Source organism: Salvelinus alpinus, chromosome 10, assembly GCF_045679555.1.
Source record: "Salvelinus alpinus chromosome 10, SLU_Salpinus.1, whole genome shotgun sequence".
In the NCBI taxonomy this organism is placed as follows: domain Eukaryota; kingdom Metazoa; phylum Chordata; class Actinopteri; order Salmoniformes; family Salmonidae; genus Salvelinus; species Salvelinus alpinus.
In genome coordinates this window covers 48277111-48295686 of record NC_092095.1, presented here as the reverse complement: position 1 = coordinate 48295686, position 18576 = coordinate 48277111, and the positions used below count along the sequence as shown (strand labels likewise).

Genomic DNA, 18576 nt, shown 5'->3' with positions numbered 1-18576 from the left:
GGAATATGCAAAACTGACCAAAGATCAGCGTCCAGAGACATCTTCACCCTACACCTGCTAAACCAATGACAGCTAAATATTATACAGTGCCTGTGCAAAATCCCAATTCATTTTTAATAAAAAGAAAAATCTAAGGCTGCAAAATGTGAAAACTGTGCAAGGGTGAAGACTTTCACTAGGCACTGTATATACACACACAACACTACAAGTTGAATGACAGGGTTTTAAAATCTTGCTCCACTTTAAACAACTTTACAAAGCCTTACATATACATACATACACTATACATATACACTAATATATATATATGGTTCTTACATCTGGTGTTTTTTTTGCCTATGAATGTTTTCTGAAGCATTTATAGACTTATAAAGGCTTCATTAAACCTTTGAAGTGACTGTTTAAAGTGGGACCTAAAATGTCTTGTAGATTCACTTTTATTCAGACACCAACAGGCCAGAGGACAGTGCAGTGCAGTACTACACCACCAGAGGGAGTGTAAACATATCTTAAAGGCGCTACATGGTCAATCCCGATCTCTGCATTGGCCGTGCAGCGTTTAAGGTGATATGGCCTCTGCAGAAGTCAGGGCATTCATACTTCTTGCGCTTCACTGAGCAGCCCAAAGCTGTTTTGAAGGAAGAAGTGAGTTTGTGTTTATACAGGACCTCCCGCCTTCACCTACCGTCAACCAATCATGTCAATGAGGAGCCATATGGAGCCCTCCGCATTGTTACAGAATTTGAGAGGCGCAAAGAGATACGGAGCTCAACTTGGCCACACCACCCACACGGCACCTCCGACCACATTTTCAGATCAAGCATAAATTGTCTCTTGCAGAGGAGAGAGCTGGTGTAAAACCGTGGGCCTACCTGTATCCCTTCCCCTTGGCCCTAACATGCTGACCAAACCGCACGCGTACGCCATAGCGCGCAAGTTCATTTTGCTCACCCACACCAGAAGCGATCAGGACACGCAGGTTGAAATATCAAAAGAAACTCTGTACCAATTATATTAATTTGGGGACAGGTCAAAAAGCATTAATCATGTACGGCAATTTAGCTAGCTAATTTGTCCTGGTATATAAACATTGAGTTGTTATTTTACCTGAAATGCACAAGGTCCTCTACTCCGACAATTAATTCACAGATAAAACTGTAAACCGAATACGTTTCTCGTCATCTCTCCTCCTTCCTTCAGGCTTCTTTGGACTTTATATGACAGTTGGCAACCAACTTTACAGCATTACTACAACCGACCGCAGTGTGGACCTAAGTTCATTTTTCAATCACCCACGTGGGTATATGCTCCAAAAAACCAATGAGCATGCAACCCTTCGATGTGTGCAGATTTGTAAAGGTGGAATACTTATCCAACCCTTCAGATGTGGAAACACTCAAGGGTTAGAGCCTACGGGGAGAGCAATAGTCACCGAATTTGGACCAGCTGTCCCTTTTGTCACCAATGTGGTGAGGTACATTGTGAGTCCTGCACCCACTGAGCACATGCTGTTCAACCTGCAGATTCTAAAATGAGCTCTATGTGAGTGTTTGTGTGTACACTGCTGTTCCTCTGCTTGCCCCTGGGGCTGGTGACCGTGTGAAAGTGTTTAACATGCTTATTTAAAAAACACTGGAGTTCACTGATGCATGAGTGAGATTTGAAGACGGGGAGAATCTGAACTTCCTCTTAAATTACATTTTCACTCAGCGACAGAGAAAGAGACACTCAGATGTAGGCGACGGAGATTTTAAAATAGTAAAAAACGGTTCCTGTACCTGTTGACTCACCTTAGTCCATGGGTGTGCCTTGATCTGAGGGAACTTAAACTCAGTGTAGTTGGGATTCATCTCTCTGATCTGTTCCCGAGTGGGAGTGCCGAGAACCTGGGGAGACACGGAGACAGAGGAACCGTTTTCTCATCGATATGTACAACTATGTACATTTGAAGTATCAGGTGTGTACTTAGTACTTGGCAAAACAGAAGTTAATCACTCATTACATTAGTTACATTACCACCCGGGTTGTTCTCAATTCAGAATTTTGGAATTGACTCCCATTCAATTCATCAGTTGAAATTCTAATTGGACTGGCCACACCCCACAGGATGTAGAATTTGAGTGGCAGGAAATATAATTTAACTCAAAGAAATTCCACTCAGTCATAGAACATGGGAGATTCATTGAATCTGACAGGTCACACAGACACCAAAGAATACATTGGTTTTCTCTGGAAACAATGTTCATACTCTTAACCTTAGTGCTTAAAATAGCCAATTATACACTGCTCAAAAAAATAGAGGGAACACTTAAACAACACAATGTAACTCCAAGTCAATCACACTTCTGTGAAATCAAACTGTCCACTTAGGAAGCAACACTGATTGACAATACATTTCACATGCTGTTGTGCAAATGGAATAGACAAAAGGTGGAAATTATAGGCAATTAGCAAGACACCCCCAATAAAGGAGTGGTTCTGCAGGTGGTCATTTTGCAGGGCTCTGGCAGTGCTCCTCCTTGCACAAAGGCGGAGGTAGCGGTCCTGCTGCTGGGTTGTTGCCCTCCTACGGCCTCCTCCACGTCTCCTGATGTACTGGCCTGTCTCCTGGTAGCGCCTCCATGCTCTGGACACTACGCTGACAGACACAGCAAACCTTCTTGCCACAGCTCGCATTGATGTGCCATCCTGGATGAGCTGCACTAACTGATCCACTCCGTCTCATGCTACCACTAGAGTGAAAGCACCGCCAGCATTCAAAAGTGACCAAAACATCAGACAGGAAGCATAGGAATTGAGAAGTGGTCTGTGGTCACCACCTGCAGAACCACTCCTTTATTGGGGGTGTCTTGCTAAATGCCTATAATTTCCACCTTTTGTCTATTCCATTTGCACAACAGCATGTGAAATGTATTGTCAATCAGTGTTGCTTCCTAAGTGGACAGTTTGATTTCACAGAAGTGTGATTGACTTGGAGTTACATTGTGTTGTTTAAGTGTTCCCTTTATTTTTTTGAGCAGTGTATTTCCACCACCCATTTCATTTCTTTGGCTTCTTTTTGAAGGCTCTAGGGTCAACTTGAGGGATAAACTGGGAAATGTAGTACTTAAATTTTTTAAAGTGATTAATGACATAAAAAAAATCATTTTAAGAGTGTGTCCTGAAAATACATTTTTTATCAATATTTTATATGCGAGTATATAACAAATATTTGATGTTTTATGTACAATATGTACACTGAACAAAAATATAAAATGCAACATGCTAAAATTTCAAAGATTTGAGTGAGTTACAGTCATTTTAAATGAATAAATTAGGCCCTAATCTATCGATTTCACATGACTGGGAATACAGATATGCATCTGTTGTTTACAGATACCTTAAAAGAAAAGGTAGGGACGTGGATCAGAAAACCAGTCAGTATCTGATGTGACCACCATTTAACTTATGCACACATCTCATGCACAAATCTCCTTCGCATAGTTGGCTTTTGATTGTGGCCTGTGGAATGTTGTCCTACTCCTCTACAATGGCTGTGCGAAGTTGCTGGATATTGGCGGGAACTGGAAAGAGCTGTTGTACAGGTTGATCCAGAGCATCCCAAACATGCTCAATAGGTGACATGTCTGGTGAGTATGCAGTCCATGGAAGACCTGGGACATTTTCAGCATCCAAGACTTGTGTACAGATCCTTGCGACATGGGGACATGCCTTATGCTGAAACATGAGGTGATGACGGCGGATGAATGGCACGACAATGGGCCTCAGGATCTCGTCACGGTATCTCTGTGCATTCTTTTGGTTGACGGTCTGGCTTACCGTCCGTCCGGCTTACCGTCCGTCTGTCCGGCTTACCGTCCGTCTGTTGACATTTGAAGGCAGGTGTTTTTACCTTGATGATCTCCACCAGCTGATCCACCCCACTGTCGCCGGGAAAAATGGGTTGCCCTAGCAACAGTTCTGCTAGAACGCAGCCAGCGGACCATACATCTGCAGAGGATGGAGAAATACTGTGAGGACTCACACACACAGACTCGCGCACCCACACATACACACTAGTAGTGGGAGTGTACATATGCTGGATGTATAGTTGGTGTAACGTGTAGGTAGTCAGTGTAAGGTGTTAGTAATGGGAGGTGTAGTCAGTGTAAGGTGTTAGTAATGGGAGGTGTAGTCAGCATAATGTGTTAGTAATGGGAGGTGTAGTCAGTGTAAGGTGTTAGTAATGGGAGGTGTAGTCAGTGTAAGGTGTTAGTAATGGGAGGTGTAGTCAGCATAATGTGTTAGTAATGGGAGGTGTAGTCAGCATAAGGTGTTAATAGTGGGAGGTGTAGTCAGTGTAAGGTGTTAGTAATGGGAGGTGTAGTCAGCATAAGGTGTTAATAGTGGGAGAGGTAGTCAGTGTAATGTGTTAGTAATGGGAGGTGTAGTCAGCATAAGGTGTTAATAGTGGGAGGTGTAGTCAGCATAAGGTGTTAGTAATGGGAGGTGTAGTCAGTGTAAGGTGTTAATAGTGGGAGGTGTAGTCAGTGTAAGGTGTTAATAGTGGGAGGTGTAGTCAGCGTAGTGTGTTAGTAGTGGGAGGTGTAGTCAGTGTAAGGTGTTAGTAGTGGAAGCGTACCTATGCTGGAGGTGTAGTCAGTGGCCCCAAAGATGAGCTCGGGGGCTCTGTAGTACCGTGAGCAGATGTAGGACACATTGGGCTCACCATGGACCAGCTGCTTCGCACTGCCAAAGATAACCAAGGATGAAGGAAGGAAGGAAGGAAGGAAGGACGGAAGGAAGGATGGTGGGTAAGGACGGTCAAAAGGAGGATTTGAGACTTCAAACTGCTCTTTCTTTTATGTATACCAGTTAGTAGTTTGCTCAATTCCTCTCAAAGGAAAAAAGGATGGAGGAAGCAAGGTAACGAAGCTAGTAATGTTCTCAGACACATCTTCAGACACAGCCCTAACCTAGTCCATCTCATAAAAAAATTCTTACTAGAACTCAGGCCCAGACCACAGCAAATTGCTGTTGTGTAAGCCTGAGGGGCTTTGTCCATTCTAGTAATTATATTTCTATGAGCTGGGCTAGGTTGGGTCTTTGTTCCTCCATCAATATGGCTTTCAATGTTCCAGCCCACCTGCCAAAGTCACAGAGCTTGAGCACGGCTGTCTCCGGGTCCAACAGAAGGTTCTGGGGCTTGATGTCCCGATGGCAGATCCCAAAGGAATGGATGTAGGCCAAGCTCCGGAAGAGCTGGTACATGTACATCTGCAGAGAGAAATGTGGACACACACAACTTAGTACATGCTCTAAGCTAGCTACACATAATGACATGAGTGGTAGACCTATAGAGTAGAGGCAATTCCTGTTCTCTTGTATTCAATGGGCTAAAAATAACAGCGTGCCAGTGTCCAAATCCCCCAGAAGCCTCAGCCAGCGGTCCCTGGCTCTGACTCCAGTCCAGCCCTTTGTTTATGCCACTACTTCCACTTCCTTAAGTGGCAAGTTGGAAAGGCAGAGACGGCGGGGGCGCTATAATAAGGCCGCTGATGCCATCTCAACTGGCCGCTACATGATGACGCAGGACAGCATGGTGAGGAGGACGGGAGGGAAATGCCCAAAGGAGTCTGTCTGCCTGCCCAAACACACAACCATCCCACCACCACTCATTGCGTGAGACTATTCTGTTGGTTCTACAGTACCAGGCAAACATTTTTATTTCCCCCCCAATTTCGTGATATCCAATTGGCTTGTCCCATCGCTGCAACTCCCGTACGGACTCGGGAGAGGCAAAGGTCCAGAGCCATGCGTCCTCCGAAACACGACCCCGCTAAGCTGCACTGCTTCTTGACACACTGCTCGCTTAACCCGGAAGCCAGGCGCACCAATGTGTCGGAAGAAACACCCTACAGCTGGCGACCGAAGTCAGCATGCACGAAATTGGCCAGCCACAATGAGTCGCTAGAGCGCGATGGGACAAGGATATCCCGGCTGGCCAACACACTGGGCCAATTGGGCGCCGCGTCATGGGTCACAGCCTGGGATCGAACCCGTGTCTGTAGTGATGCCTCTACCTCTGCGATGCAGTGCCTTAAACCGCTGCGCCAGTCGGCAGGCCCTGTACCGAGCAAACTAAATCAAGAACAGCTCAAGTATTTGACGTTTGTAATTGACCCAGGTCTACCACATATTGCATCTAAAGCAGTGTTTCTCAACTCCAGTCCCCAAACAGTACACATTTTTATTAAAAGGCCTGGACAAGAACATCGGATTCAACTTGTCAATTAATCATCAAGCCCTCGATGAGTTGAATCGGGTGTTTTTGTCCGGGGCTACAACAAAAATGTGTGCTGTTGGGTGCTCGACCTGAGTTGAGAAACACTGATCTAAAAAGAAACATACAGAGAGTAGTATCTTGATGAAGCGATAGACTTGAGGGGGTCTTACCTTCACATAGACCATGGGGAGGGTCTGCTTGGCTCGGCTGTAGTGTCTAGCCACTCTGTACACAGTCTCAGGAACGTAGTCCAAAACCAGGTTGAGATACACCTCGTCCTTCTGTAACACACACGCAGAGACATTTAGAGTATGGGTCAGACTTGGGACAGTATATAATAATATATATAATAATATATAATCGTCTGTTGCATGCCCTAATGAGCACCACCCTCTCCATGGAACGACAGTGACTCCCCTTCCACAGCAGACAGTCCCATGTGTCTATGAAGTCACAGTCAGAAGAGGGGAAAGGGCAAGCAGGGACGCAGATCAGTGTACAGACCTCCAGACACTAGGTCCTGGTGTTCGGTCTGGCTGGGGCTAAAGGGTCACATCTCAATAGTGTAAAGTGGCTTCCTCTCCTAGTCCACACCCAAAATAATTCCCTAATAACTGTATAAATGTTCTCTCCCATCACAAGAGGAGGCGAGGAGATGAAGCCCCTTGAGAAGCACCCATGGTCAGCCAGAGACACGTAATACCGTCACTGGGCAAGGCAGGGCAGAATAGGAGCCGGCTCTTCTAAGGTAGAGCAGCAGCCTTTAGTCTGGTCACATAGCAGGCTCCGTTTCCCTCTGGCCCACATCCAGAGGCCAGACACCCAGTGTCAGCATGCCCACCACTGTGCCAGGCTGCAGGATCACATCACATTAAACACACACTACAGGTCATAGTGGCAGACTGACTGTGTCACTTTATCTATGCAAATAGACCTACACTGCACACCACCATAGGCCACAATGTAAGCCTGTCTAGCCACAATGACACAAATATAAATGCACCACATGCCTTTTTTCTTTTTAACAGGTTTTAATGCCACAACCCTAATGTCCCCTTGTTCACGTATATTCCAACTAGGGCTGCCCCCCCCCACAAAAAGAAATCTTGGTTGATCAAGAGTCGTCTGTTCCAATCGATGGGTCGAAATTTTAAAATGTGTATTTTTCCATATATTGACACATCCTATTTGTTTTAATCAAATCAAATATATTCACTGAGCTTGTCTGACGCTTTAAGCACACTGTTTGATTAAATAATTAAGACACACAAATGACTAGAGGGAGTTCGACCAGCAATTGATTTGATTGTGCCGGGCCAGGCTCAGACTTTGAGTGCTGTGTAAAAAAAAAAAAAAGCAGTAACTGTCTCTCTCTCCTCCCTGCTGCAGTGACCACCACTGAATATCAAAGTGTTTATCGTATTGTCCGTGTTGCTGAAGCTGCAATATAATTACAGCCATTTCTGACTGTAAAGTTATGTTACCAAAAGCTGTCATTTGTTTAGGAAGAACATTCCCTATTCCCTCAACCCTTGCTCTCTTTACGTGACACATGTATGTATTGCATGCACTTGAACAAAGACCTATTGGCATGGGACTAGTATTACTAGAGAACGTTGGTTATGTAATTATAACTCCAGAATGTCCGTCATTCCAGAGGACGATTTGGGCGGGATTAGATTTTTTCAAAACTGTCCGCTGTAATTTTAATTTTTTATAAATACATGGACAGTTATGACAGAAGCCTGGAGGTTTTTATTCTAGGCATGAAGATATAATATTTCAATATGTCCAGGTGATAGGGCCACACTGACAACTCGAGACTGGTTCCCAAGTTTTTAAACCATCAATAGGATATTTTAGGAATTGTTACTCTCCTGCCATGTACAAATTACTAACATGGCAGATTTGGACCGGACTAAAATTACAGATGTGGTGTTTTGTGATCGTGCACATAATTACATTACCCAACCTCCGCCAGTAAAACTAATCCCGTCTGAATTGGGCACAATGGGGCCTGACTTATAGCATATCATAATCACATCAATACATTGGTCATAAACTCTGAACACCGTAACAGCGAAACGGATGCAGAGGACACCCCAACCCGAGCACTCCATTCTGCCACCTCAGGTTCTCTTGGCCCTCCCACTCAGCCCAGTCCAAGCTCTTCTCAGTCCTGGCACCCCAACGGTGGAACCAGCTTCCCCCTGAAGGTAGGACAGCAGAGTCCGTGCCCATCTTCTGAAAACATCTGAAACCCTACCTCTTCAAACAGTATCTTAAATAATCCTTCTCCTCACCTCGACCCCCCCCCCAAAAAAACTATTATACACTTAATCAGCACTTGACCCCCCCAACCAGCTCTTACTCTGATAGCTACGTTGAGGAAAAATGTACTTTCTATTCCTGTGATATGTGGTTGCCCCACCTAGCTATCTTAAGATGAATGCACTAGCTATAAGTCCCTCTGGATAAGTGTCTGCTAAATTACTAAAATGTACATTACATGGCAAATAAACTCGAAACAGGGGAATGTTTACTGGTTGCTGAGGAGGTAAAGGGCAATTCAGATGTGTGGAATAAATTTGACTAGTTGTGGATAACACTGGAGATCAAGAAAAAGAAGGTAAGGAGCAAGCGCTGCGTGGATATTATGTGTGCCAAACAGATGCTGTATAGAATACAATATAATTTTCCTGACCGTTTGGAACAATGTAAACAGTAAATAAAGTCTGTTGTAGCGTTTTTTTGTTAGGCCTTCATTACAGCAAAGACTAAAAACAGTCGCAGTCATTCGTGAATGCAATTTCCAAAATGGAACGTTTTATTTATTGTTTAAGCTAATTATTCAAGGCTCGCTTTATTTAATTTGACTAAAATGCTTGACTGCAATTCAAATCATGAATGACTTGTATGCTGTGTGATGACATGAACAATGAATGACTGATTGATAGATACAGTAGACTATAAAAGTATTGAAATAGGCCTAAGTACGTTACGGTATTAAGACTAAACAGGAGGCGCTTCTAGGCCAACAGCTCAGTCAGTGGTGGTTATACAAGGCTGCTATACTAAGCCTTCCAATGATAATGACATTACTTATGATCATAATAATAACAATAAGGAGATCAAGAAAAAGGAGCATTATAAATAGTTTTGACAATTTGGAACAGTGTAAAAACTAAATGAATGATAAATAATGTCAGAGGGGATGTTCTAACAAAAGAAAAGTGTAAAGCCTTTATTACAGCAAAGATTAAAATCAGCCGAAATTGTTTACTTGACATGTTGCGTGAGCACGGAATCAGTAGGCTATTAAACACTCAAACAGGTAACAAAAGCAGGACATGTCTTATTTCTGCAGATATATTGATGATTTATAAAGCCATGCACATTTAACAGTTAGGCTATTGATTATAGACCTAATTAAGTTTGGGTTTCTTCTCTCCTCACCTTTCTTAGACAAGAAGGCAAGGGCTGTTCTCATCTCCTCATTCTGCTGCTGCCTCCAACGCATTGTTCTCAACACCAATATGCTGGTTAACTTTGCTATTATGCACATATAAACATGGTCTAGGAAAAAGGCACCAATTCAACAGCCCATTGATGTGTTTCTGAACCGCGGACAGCGACCACTATCCAACGCGGGAGAAAGCGCATGTTATAAAATATTATTTTTATTAGTGTTGCACCATTGTTCTTATGTAATATAACCATATACAATTTCAGGAGCATGTCTTAGAGTGATGGACCGTGCCACCCCCATGACCTCCACAATGGATCAGTCGACTTCAGACAGGTGAGAAATCAGTGTCTTGTACACCATGATATATACAGTACCAATCAAAATATATTTTATATTTGAGATTCTTCAAAGTAGCCACCCTTTGCCTTGATGAGAGCTGTACATACTCTTGCCATTCTCTCAACCAGCTTCATGAGGTAGTCACCTGGAATGCATTTCAATTAACAGCTGTGCCTTGTTAAAAGTTATTTTGTGGAATTTCTTTCCTTCTTAATGCATTTGAGTAAATCAGTTGTGTTGTGACAAGGTAGGGGTGGTATACAGAAAATAGCCCTATTTGGTAAAAGACCAAGTCCATATTATAGCAAGAACAGCTCCAATAAGCAAATATAAAACGACAGTGCATCATTTCTTTAAGACATGAAGGTCAGTCAATACAGAACATTTCAAGAACTTTGAAAGTTTCTTCAAGTACAGATGCAAAAAGCATTGAGCGCTATGATGAAACTGGCTCTCATGAGAACTGCCACAGGAAAGGAAGACAGAGTTACCTCTGCTGCAGAAGAAGATCAGCCTCAAATATCAGCAATTAACTGCACCTCAGTTTGAAGCATTTATTTGGGCTGCAGAGTTCAAGTAACAGACATCGCAACATCAACTGTTCAGAGGAGACGTGAATCAGGCCTTCATGTTCGAATTGCTGCAAAGAAACCACTACTGAAGGACTCCAAAAAGAAGAAGAGACTTGCTTGGGCCAAGAAATATTTTTGGTTCCAACCGCCGTGTCTTTGTGAGACGCAGAGTAGGTGAACGGATGATCTCTGCATGTGTGGTTCCCATCGTGAAGCATAGAGGTGGTGGTGCGATGGTGCTTTGCTGGTGACAGTCTTATTTATTTAGAATTCAAGGCACACTTAACCAGCATGGCTCCCACAGCATTCTGCAGCAACACGCCATCCCATCTGCTTTGCGCTTAATGGGACTATCATTTGTTTTTCAAGAGGACAATGACCCGAAACACACCTCCAGGCTATGTCAGGGTTATTTGACCATGGAGGAGAGTGATGGAGTGCTGCATGACCTGGACTCTACAAATCACCCAACCTCAACCCAATTGAGATGCTTTGGGATGAGTTGGACCACAGAGTGAAGGAAAAGCAACCAACAAGTGCTCAGCATGTGAGAACTTCAAGACAGTTGAAAAAGCATTCAAATAAAAATGTATTGGTCACATACACATGGTTAGCAGATGTTAATGCGAGTGTAGCGAAATGCTTGTGCTTCTAGTTCCGACAGTGCAGTAACACCCTAACAAGTAATCTAACAATTTCACAACTACCTAATACACACAAATGTAAAGGGATGAATCAGAATTTGTACATAGAAATATATGGATGAGCGATGGCCGAGCGGCATAGGCAAGATGCAATAGATAATATAAAATACAGTAATTACACATATGAGATGAGTAAGGTAAGATATGGAAACATTATTAAAGTGGTATTTTTTAAAGTGACTAGTGATCCATTTATTAAAGTGGCTAACGATTTGAGTCTATGTAGGCAGCAACCGCTCTGTGTTAGTGATGGCTGTTTAACAGTCTGATGGCCTTGAAATAAGCTGTTTTCAGTCTCTCGGTCCCAGCTTTGATGCACCTGCACTGACCTCGCATTCTGGATGGTAGCAGGGTGAACAGGTAGCGGGGTGAACAGGCAGTGGCTCGGGTGGTTGTTGTCCTTGATGATCTTTTTGGTCTTCCTGTGACATCGGGTGCTATAGTTTGCCCCCGGTGATGCGTTGTGCAGACCGCACCACCTTCTGGATGATAGCGGGGTGAACAGGCAGTGGCACGGGTGGTTGTTGTCCTTGATGATCTTTATGGCCTTCCTGTGACATCGGGTGGTGTAGGTGTCCTGGAGGGCAGGTAGTTTGCCCCCAGTGATACGTTGTGCAGACCTCACTACCCTCTGGAGACATTGACATTGAGTGAGAGGGTGTTTTCCTGACACCACACTCCGAGTGCCCTCACCTCCTCCCTGTAGGCTGTCTCGTCGTCGTTGGTAATCAAGCCCACTACTGTTGTGTCGTCTTCAAACTTGATGATTGAGTTGGAGGCGTGCATGGCCACGCAGTCATGGGTGAACAGGGAGTACAGGAGGGGGCTGAGCACACCCCCTTGTGGGCCCCAGTGTTGAAGATCAGCGAAGTTGAGATGTTGTTTCCTACCTTCACCACCTGGGGCCGGCCCGTCAGAAAATCCAGGACCCAATTGCACAGGGCGGGGCTGAGACCCAGGTCCTTAAGCTAAATGATGAGCTTGGTGTTGAATGCTGAGCTGTAGTCAATGAACAGCATTCTTACATACATTGGCTTGCAAATAATATTCACCCCTCTTGGCATTTTTCCTATTTTGTTGCCTTACAACCTGGAATTTAAATACATTTTGGGGGGGTTTGTATCATTTGATTTACACAACATACCTACCACTATGAAGATACATGTTTTTTGTGTGTGAAAAACAAGACAAATGAGCGTTCACCCCCCCAAAGTCAATACTTCGTAGAGCCACCTTTTGCAGCAATTACAGCTGCATGTCTCTTGGGGTATGTCTCTTTAAGCTTGGCACATCTAGCCACTGGGATTTTTGCCCATTCTTCAAGGCAAAACTGCTCCAGCTCCTTCAAGTTGGATGGGTTTCTCTGGTGTACAGCAATCTTTAAGTCATACCACAGATTCTCAATTGGATTGAAGTCTGGACTTTGACTAAGCCATTCCAAGACATTTAAATGTTTCCCCTTAAACCACTCGAGTGTTTCTTTAGCAGTATACTTAGGGTCATTGTCCTGCTGGAAGGTGAACCTCCGTCCCAGTCTCAAATCTCTGGAAGACTGAAACAGGTTTCCCTCAAGAATTTCTGTATTTAGCGCCATCCATCATGCCGATGAAAAACATCCCCACAGCATGCTTCTGCCACCACCATGCTTCACTGTGGGGATGGTATTTTCAGGGTGATGAGAAGTGTTGGGTTTGCGCCAGACATGGTGTTTTCTTTATGGCCATAAAGCTCAATTTTAGTCTCATCTGACCAGAGTACCTTCTTCCATATGTTTGGGGAGTCTCCCCACATGCCTTTTGATGAACACCAGACGTGTTTGCTTATTTTTTTCTTTAACTTCTTATGGCTGGGGGCAGTATTGAGTAGCTTGGATGAATAAGGTGCCCAGAGAAAACTGCCTGCTACTCAGGCCCAGAAGCTAAGATATGCATATTATTAGTAGATTTGGATAGAAAACACTCTGAAGTTTCTAAAACTGTTTGAATGATGTCTGTGAGTATAACAGAACTCATATGGCAGGCAAAAACCTGAGAAAAAATCCAACCAGGAAGTGGGAAATCTGAGGTTTGTAGGTTTAAGTCCTTGCCTATCCAATATACAGTGTAAAATTTGGTCCGATTGCACTTCCTAAGGCTTCCACTAGATGTCAGTCTTTAGAACCTTGTTTCATGCTTCTACTGTGAAGGAGGAGAGAATAAGAGCTGACTGAGTAAGAGGTCTGGCAGAATGCCATGAGCGCAGTCAGGCACTCGCCCGTGAGAGTTAGCTGCGTTCCTTTTCCTTTCTAAAGACAAAGGAATTGTCCGGTTGGAATATTATTGAAGATTTAGGTTAAAAACATCCTAAAGATTGATTCTATACATCGTTTGACATGTTTCTACAAACTGTAATATAACTTTTTTGACTTTTCGTCTGGACTAAGTGCCAGCGCCTCTTGAATTTGGATATGTGAACTAAATGCGCGAACTAAAAGGAGGTATTTGGACATAAATGGTCTTTATCGAACAAAACAAACATTTATTGTGGAACTGGGATTCCTGGGAGTGCATTCCGATGAAGATCATCAAAGGTAAGTGAATATTTATAATGCTATTTCTGACTTCTGTTGACTCCACAACATGGCGGGTATCTGTATGGCTTGTTTTGGTGCCTCAGCGCTGTACTCAGATTATTGCATGGTGTGCTTTGTCCGTAAAGCTTTTTTGAAATCTGACACAGCGGTTGCATAAAGGAGAAGTATATCTTTAAATCCATGTATGACACTTGTATTTTCATCAACATTTATGATGAGTATTTCTGTTAATTGATGTGGCTCTCTGCAAAATCACCAGATGTTTTGGAAGCAAAATATTACTGAACATAACAAGCCAATGTAAACTGAGATTTTTGGATATAAATATGAACTTTATCGAACAAAACATATATGTATTGTGTAACATGAAGTCCTATGAGTGTCATCTGATGAAGATCATGAGAAGGTCAGTGATTCATTTTATTTCTATTTCTGCTTTTTGTGACTCCTCTCTTTGGCTGGAAAAATGGCTGTGTTTTTCTGTGACTAGGTGCTGACCTAACATAATCGCATGGTATGCTTTCGTTGTAAAGCCTTTTTGAAATCTGACACTGTGGTGGGATTAACAAGTTTATCTTTAAAATGGTGTATAATACTTGTATGTTTGAGGAATTTTAATTATAAGATTTCTGTTGTTTGAATTTGGCGCCCTGCACTTTCACTGGCTGTTGTCAAATCGATCCCGTTAACGGGATTTCATCCATAAGAATTAAGCAATGGCTTTTTTTTGGCCACTATTCCGTAAAGCCCAGCTCTGTGGAGTGTATGGCTTAAAGTGGTCCTATGGACAGATACTCCAATCTCCACTGCAGAGCTTTGCAGCTCCTTCAGGGTTATCTTTGTTGCCTCTGATTAATGCCCTCCTTGCCTGGTCCATGAGTATTGGTGGGCGGCCCTCTCTTGGCAGGTTTGTTGTGGTGCCATATTCTTAAATTTTTTAAATCATGGATTTAAATGGTGTTCCGTGGGATGTCAAAGTTTCAGATATCTTTTTATAACCCAACCCTGATCTGTACTTCTCCACAACTTTGTCCCTGACCTGTTTGGAGAGCTCCTTGGTCTTCATGATGCCACTTGCTTAGTGGTGTTGCAGACTCTGGGGCCTTTCAGAACAGGTGTATATATATACTGAGATAATGTGACAGATCATGTGACACTTAAATAAAGTCCACCTGTGTGCAAACTAACTAATTATGTGACTTCTGAAGGTAACTGGTTGCAACAGATCTTATTTAGGGGCTTCATAGCGAAGGGGGTGAATACATATGCACGCACCACTTTTCACTTTTTTTTGTTGAATCTTTTAAACAAGTTATTTTTTTCATTTCACTTCACCAATTTAGACTATTTTGTGTATGTCCATTACATGAAATCCAAATAAAAATTCATTTAAATTACAGTTTGTAAAGCAGCAAAATAGGACAAACGCCAAGGGGGATGAATCATTTTGCAAGGCACTGTAGGTATTCCTCATGTCCAGATGGGATATGGCAGTGTGCAGTGTGATGGCGATTGCATCGTCTGTGGACCTGTTGGGGCGGTATGCAAACTGAAGTGGGTCTAGGGTGGCAGTCCTTGACTAGTCTCAAAACACTTCATGATGACAGAAGTGCGTGCTACGGGGCTAAAGTCATTTAGTTCAGTTATCTTTGCCTTCTTGGGTACAGGAACAATGGTGGCCATCTTGAAGCATGTGGGGACAGCAGACTGGGATAGGGAGTGATTGAAAATGTCCGTAAACACACCAGCCAGCTGGTCTTCGCATGCTCTGAGGACGCGGCTAGGGATGCTGTCTGGACCAGCAGCCTTGCGATGGTTAACACGTTTAAATGTCTTACTCACGTCGGCCACGGAGGAGAGGGGGGACCCGCAGTCCTTGGTAGCAGGCTGCGTCGGTGGCACTGTATTATCCTCAAAGCGGGCAAAGAAGGTGTTTAGTTTGTCTGGAAGCAAGACGGTGTCTGTGACGTGGCTGGTTTTCTTTTTGTAGTCAGTAATTGCCTGTAGACCCTGCCACAAACGTCTCGTGTCTGAGCAGTTGAATTGCGACCACACTGTCACTACACCGACATTTCACTTGTTTGATTGCCTTGCGGAGGGAATAACTAGTGTTAATATTCTGCAATATTCCTAGTCATCTTTCCATGGTTGAATGCGGTGGTTTGCACTTTCAGCTTTGCGCAAATGCCGCCATCTATCCACAGTTTCTGGCTAAGCTAGGTTTTAGTCACAGTGGGTACAACATCTCTAATGCACTTCCTAATAAACTCACTCACCGAGTCAGCGTATAAATCAATGTTATTCTCCGAGGCTTCTCAAAATATTTCCCAGTCCGCGTCATCAAAACAATCTTGACGCGTGGATTCCGATTGGTCAGACCAGCGTTGAATGGTTCTAGTCACGGGTACATCCTGTTTTGAGTTTCTGCCTATAGGACGGTAGGAGCAAAATGGAGTCGTGGTCAGATTTTCCAAAGGGAGGTCGGGGGAGGGCCTTGTATGCAGTGTATTGCCCGTGCAAGTGCTACAGTCAATGTGCTGATAGAATTTAGGTAGCCTTGTTCTCAAATTAGATTTGATAAAATCCCCAGTTACAATAAACACAACCTCAGGATATATGGTTTCCAGGTTACATAGAGTCCAGTGAAGTTCCTTGAGGGATGTTGTGTTATCTGCTTGGGGGAGATATACACGGTTGTGACTATAATCGAAGAGAATTCTCTTAGAAGATAATGTGGTCAGCATTTGATTGTAAGGAATTCCAGGTCAGCTGAAGAAAAGAACTTGAGTTCATGTATGTTGTTATGATTACACCATGAGTCGTTAATCATGAAGCATACATACCCACCCTTCTTCCCAGAGAGTTGTTTATGTGGGAGCAACGCATGACAAAACCCGGTGACTGTACCGACTCCGACAACATATCCCGAGAGAGCCATGTTTCCGTGAAACAGAGAATGTTAAAATCTCTGTTGTCTCTCTGGAAGGCAACCCTTGCCCTAATTTCGTCCACCTTGTTGTCTAGAAAAGGGACATTGGTGAGTGGGGTTGCACATTTTGGGGAATATTCAGAGATGGAAGCTTCCCGTGGGAATTAACGGGAATATATGCAAATTAATATTAATACCATTTAAATGTTGATGTTTTTTTGCATTGGATATATTTACCATATCATTTGGAGACAAACCTTTTACCTTATCATAAGTAGACATAATTACAAATGATTAAATCCTTCCAATAGAAATAAAACAATTTAGTTACAAATTGTACTTTAAATGAGTTGACTCTTCACATGGGATGATTTCACTGAACAACAAAATGGAATATTGAATGATCCCCAATGATCCATCGCATCTCCCCAAAAAGTTTTCAACATATTATCTGTAAAATGAACATCTAGATAGTGATGACACCATAGGCCTTGTTGATCTCTGCACCAGACAGGGCGCTCATGCCAGCATACTTGGGGTCCAACATGTACGGTGCGGTGTGTATGGGCTTTTTGATGCATTTCAGAACTGCAGTTTCCTCTGCTTGGAGCAACAGTGAAGTGGGGAGGGCAGTACGAATTTCTTCTCTTACATCTGCAAGCAGAGTCTGAACATCAGACAGGAGGGCATTGTCTCTCAATCCATGCAATGGCTACTGCCATAGGTTTCAGGAGTTTCAGGCTGCTTACTACTCTCTCCCAAAATACATCATCCAGGAGGATTCTCTTGATGGGGCTGTCCATATCGGCAGACTGTAATATGGCCATTTCTCGTAGAGACTCCTTCCCCTCCAGGAGACTGTCAAACATGACATGACCACCCCAGCGGGTGTTGCTGGGCAGCTTCAATGTGGTGCTCTTATTCTTCTCACTTTGCTTGGTGAGGTAGATTGTTGCATTAACTTGATGACCCTTCACATACCTAACCATTTCCTTGGCTCTCTTGTGGAGTGTATCCATTGTTTTCAGTGCCATGATCTCCTTGAGGAGCAGATTCAATGCAAGAGAAGCACAGCCAATGGTTGTGATGTGAGGGTAGGACTGCTCCACTTTAGACCAAGCAGCCTTCATGTTCGCAGCATTGTCTGTCACCAGTGCAAATACCTTCTGTGGTCCAAGGTCATTGATGACTGCCTTCAGCTCATCTGCAATGTAGAGACCAGTGTGTCTGTTGTCCCTTGTGTCTGTGCTCTTGTAGAATACTGGTTGAGCGGTGGAGATGTAGTTCATTATTCATTGCCCATGAACATTCGACCACCCATCAGAGATGATTGCAATACAGGCTGCTTTCTCTATGATTTGTTTGACCTTCACTCAAACTCTGCATCCAGCAAATGAGTAGATAAAGCATGTCTGGTTGGAGTGGTGTATGCTTGGCAAAGAACATTCAGAAATCCCTTCCAACACACTGCCTGTGAGCATCAGAGGTGAACCAGTTGGATTCATAGCTTGAGCAAGACATTCAGCATTTCTCTGACTACATTCCTCCATTGAGTCAAAAAAACTTCTAATTCCAGGAGGACCATGAGCTGTTGCTATCGATAAGGTGTCGGATTCATCATTTTCACCTCGAACAGAATTCTGCATCCTGTTGCATTCTTAATATATGACTTGGCACAGTATTTGCAAATGTACACAGCTCTTCCTTCTACATTAGCTGCAGTGAA

At 43.4% G+C, this 18576-nt stretch overlaps 1 protein-coding gene across 4 annotated transcripts in view; it reads right to left on the bottom strand.

Annotated features, from left to right (window-relative positions):
• LOC139532120 (glycogen synthase kinase-3 beta-like) overlaps positions 1-18576 on the bottom strand; it is a 52009-nt gene that overhangs the window by 4689 nt on the left and 28744 nt on the right. For 2 of the 4 annotated variants that reach the window (XM_071329301.1, XM_071329303.1), the window contains exons 4-8: positions 6436-6546; positions 5126-5256; positions 4622-4728; positions 3893-3990; positions 1779-1886 (exon numbers count right to left, since the gene is read on the bottom strand). In XM_071329301.1, the coding sequence (XP_071185402.1) occupies positions 1779-1886; positions 3893-3990; positions 4622-4728; positions 5126-5256; positions 6436-6546 (555 nt within the window). The remainder of the gene's footprint in view (positions 1-1778; positions 1887-3892; positions 3991-4621; positions 4729-5125; positions 5257-6435; positions 6547-18576) is intronic. The other 2 variants (XM_071329302.1, XM_071329304.1) reach the window with 1 other exon arrangement.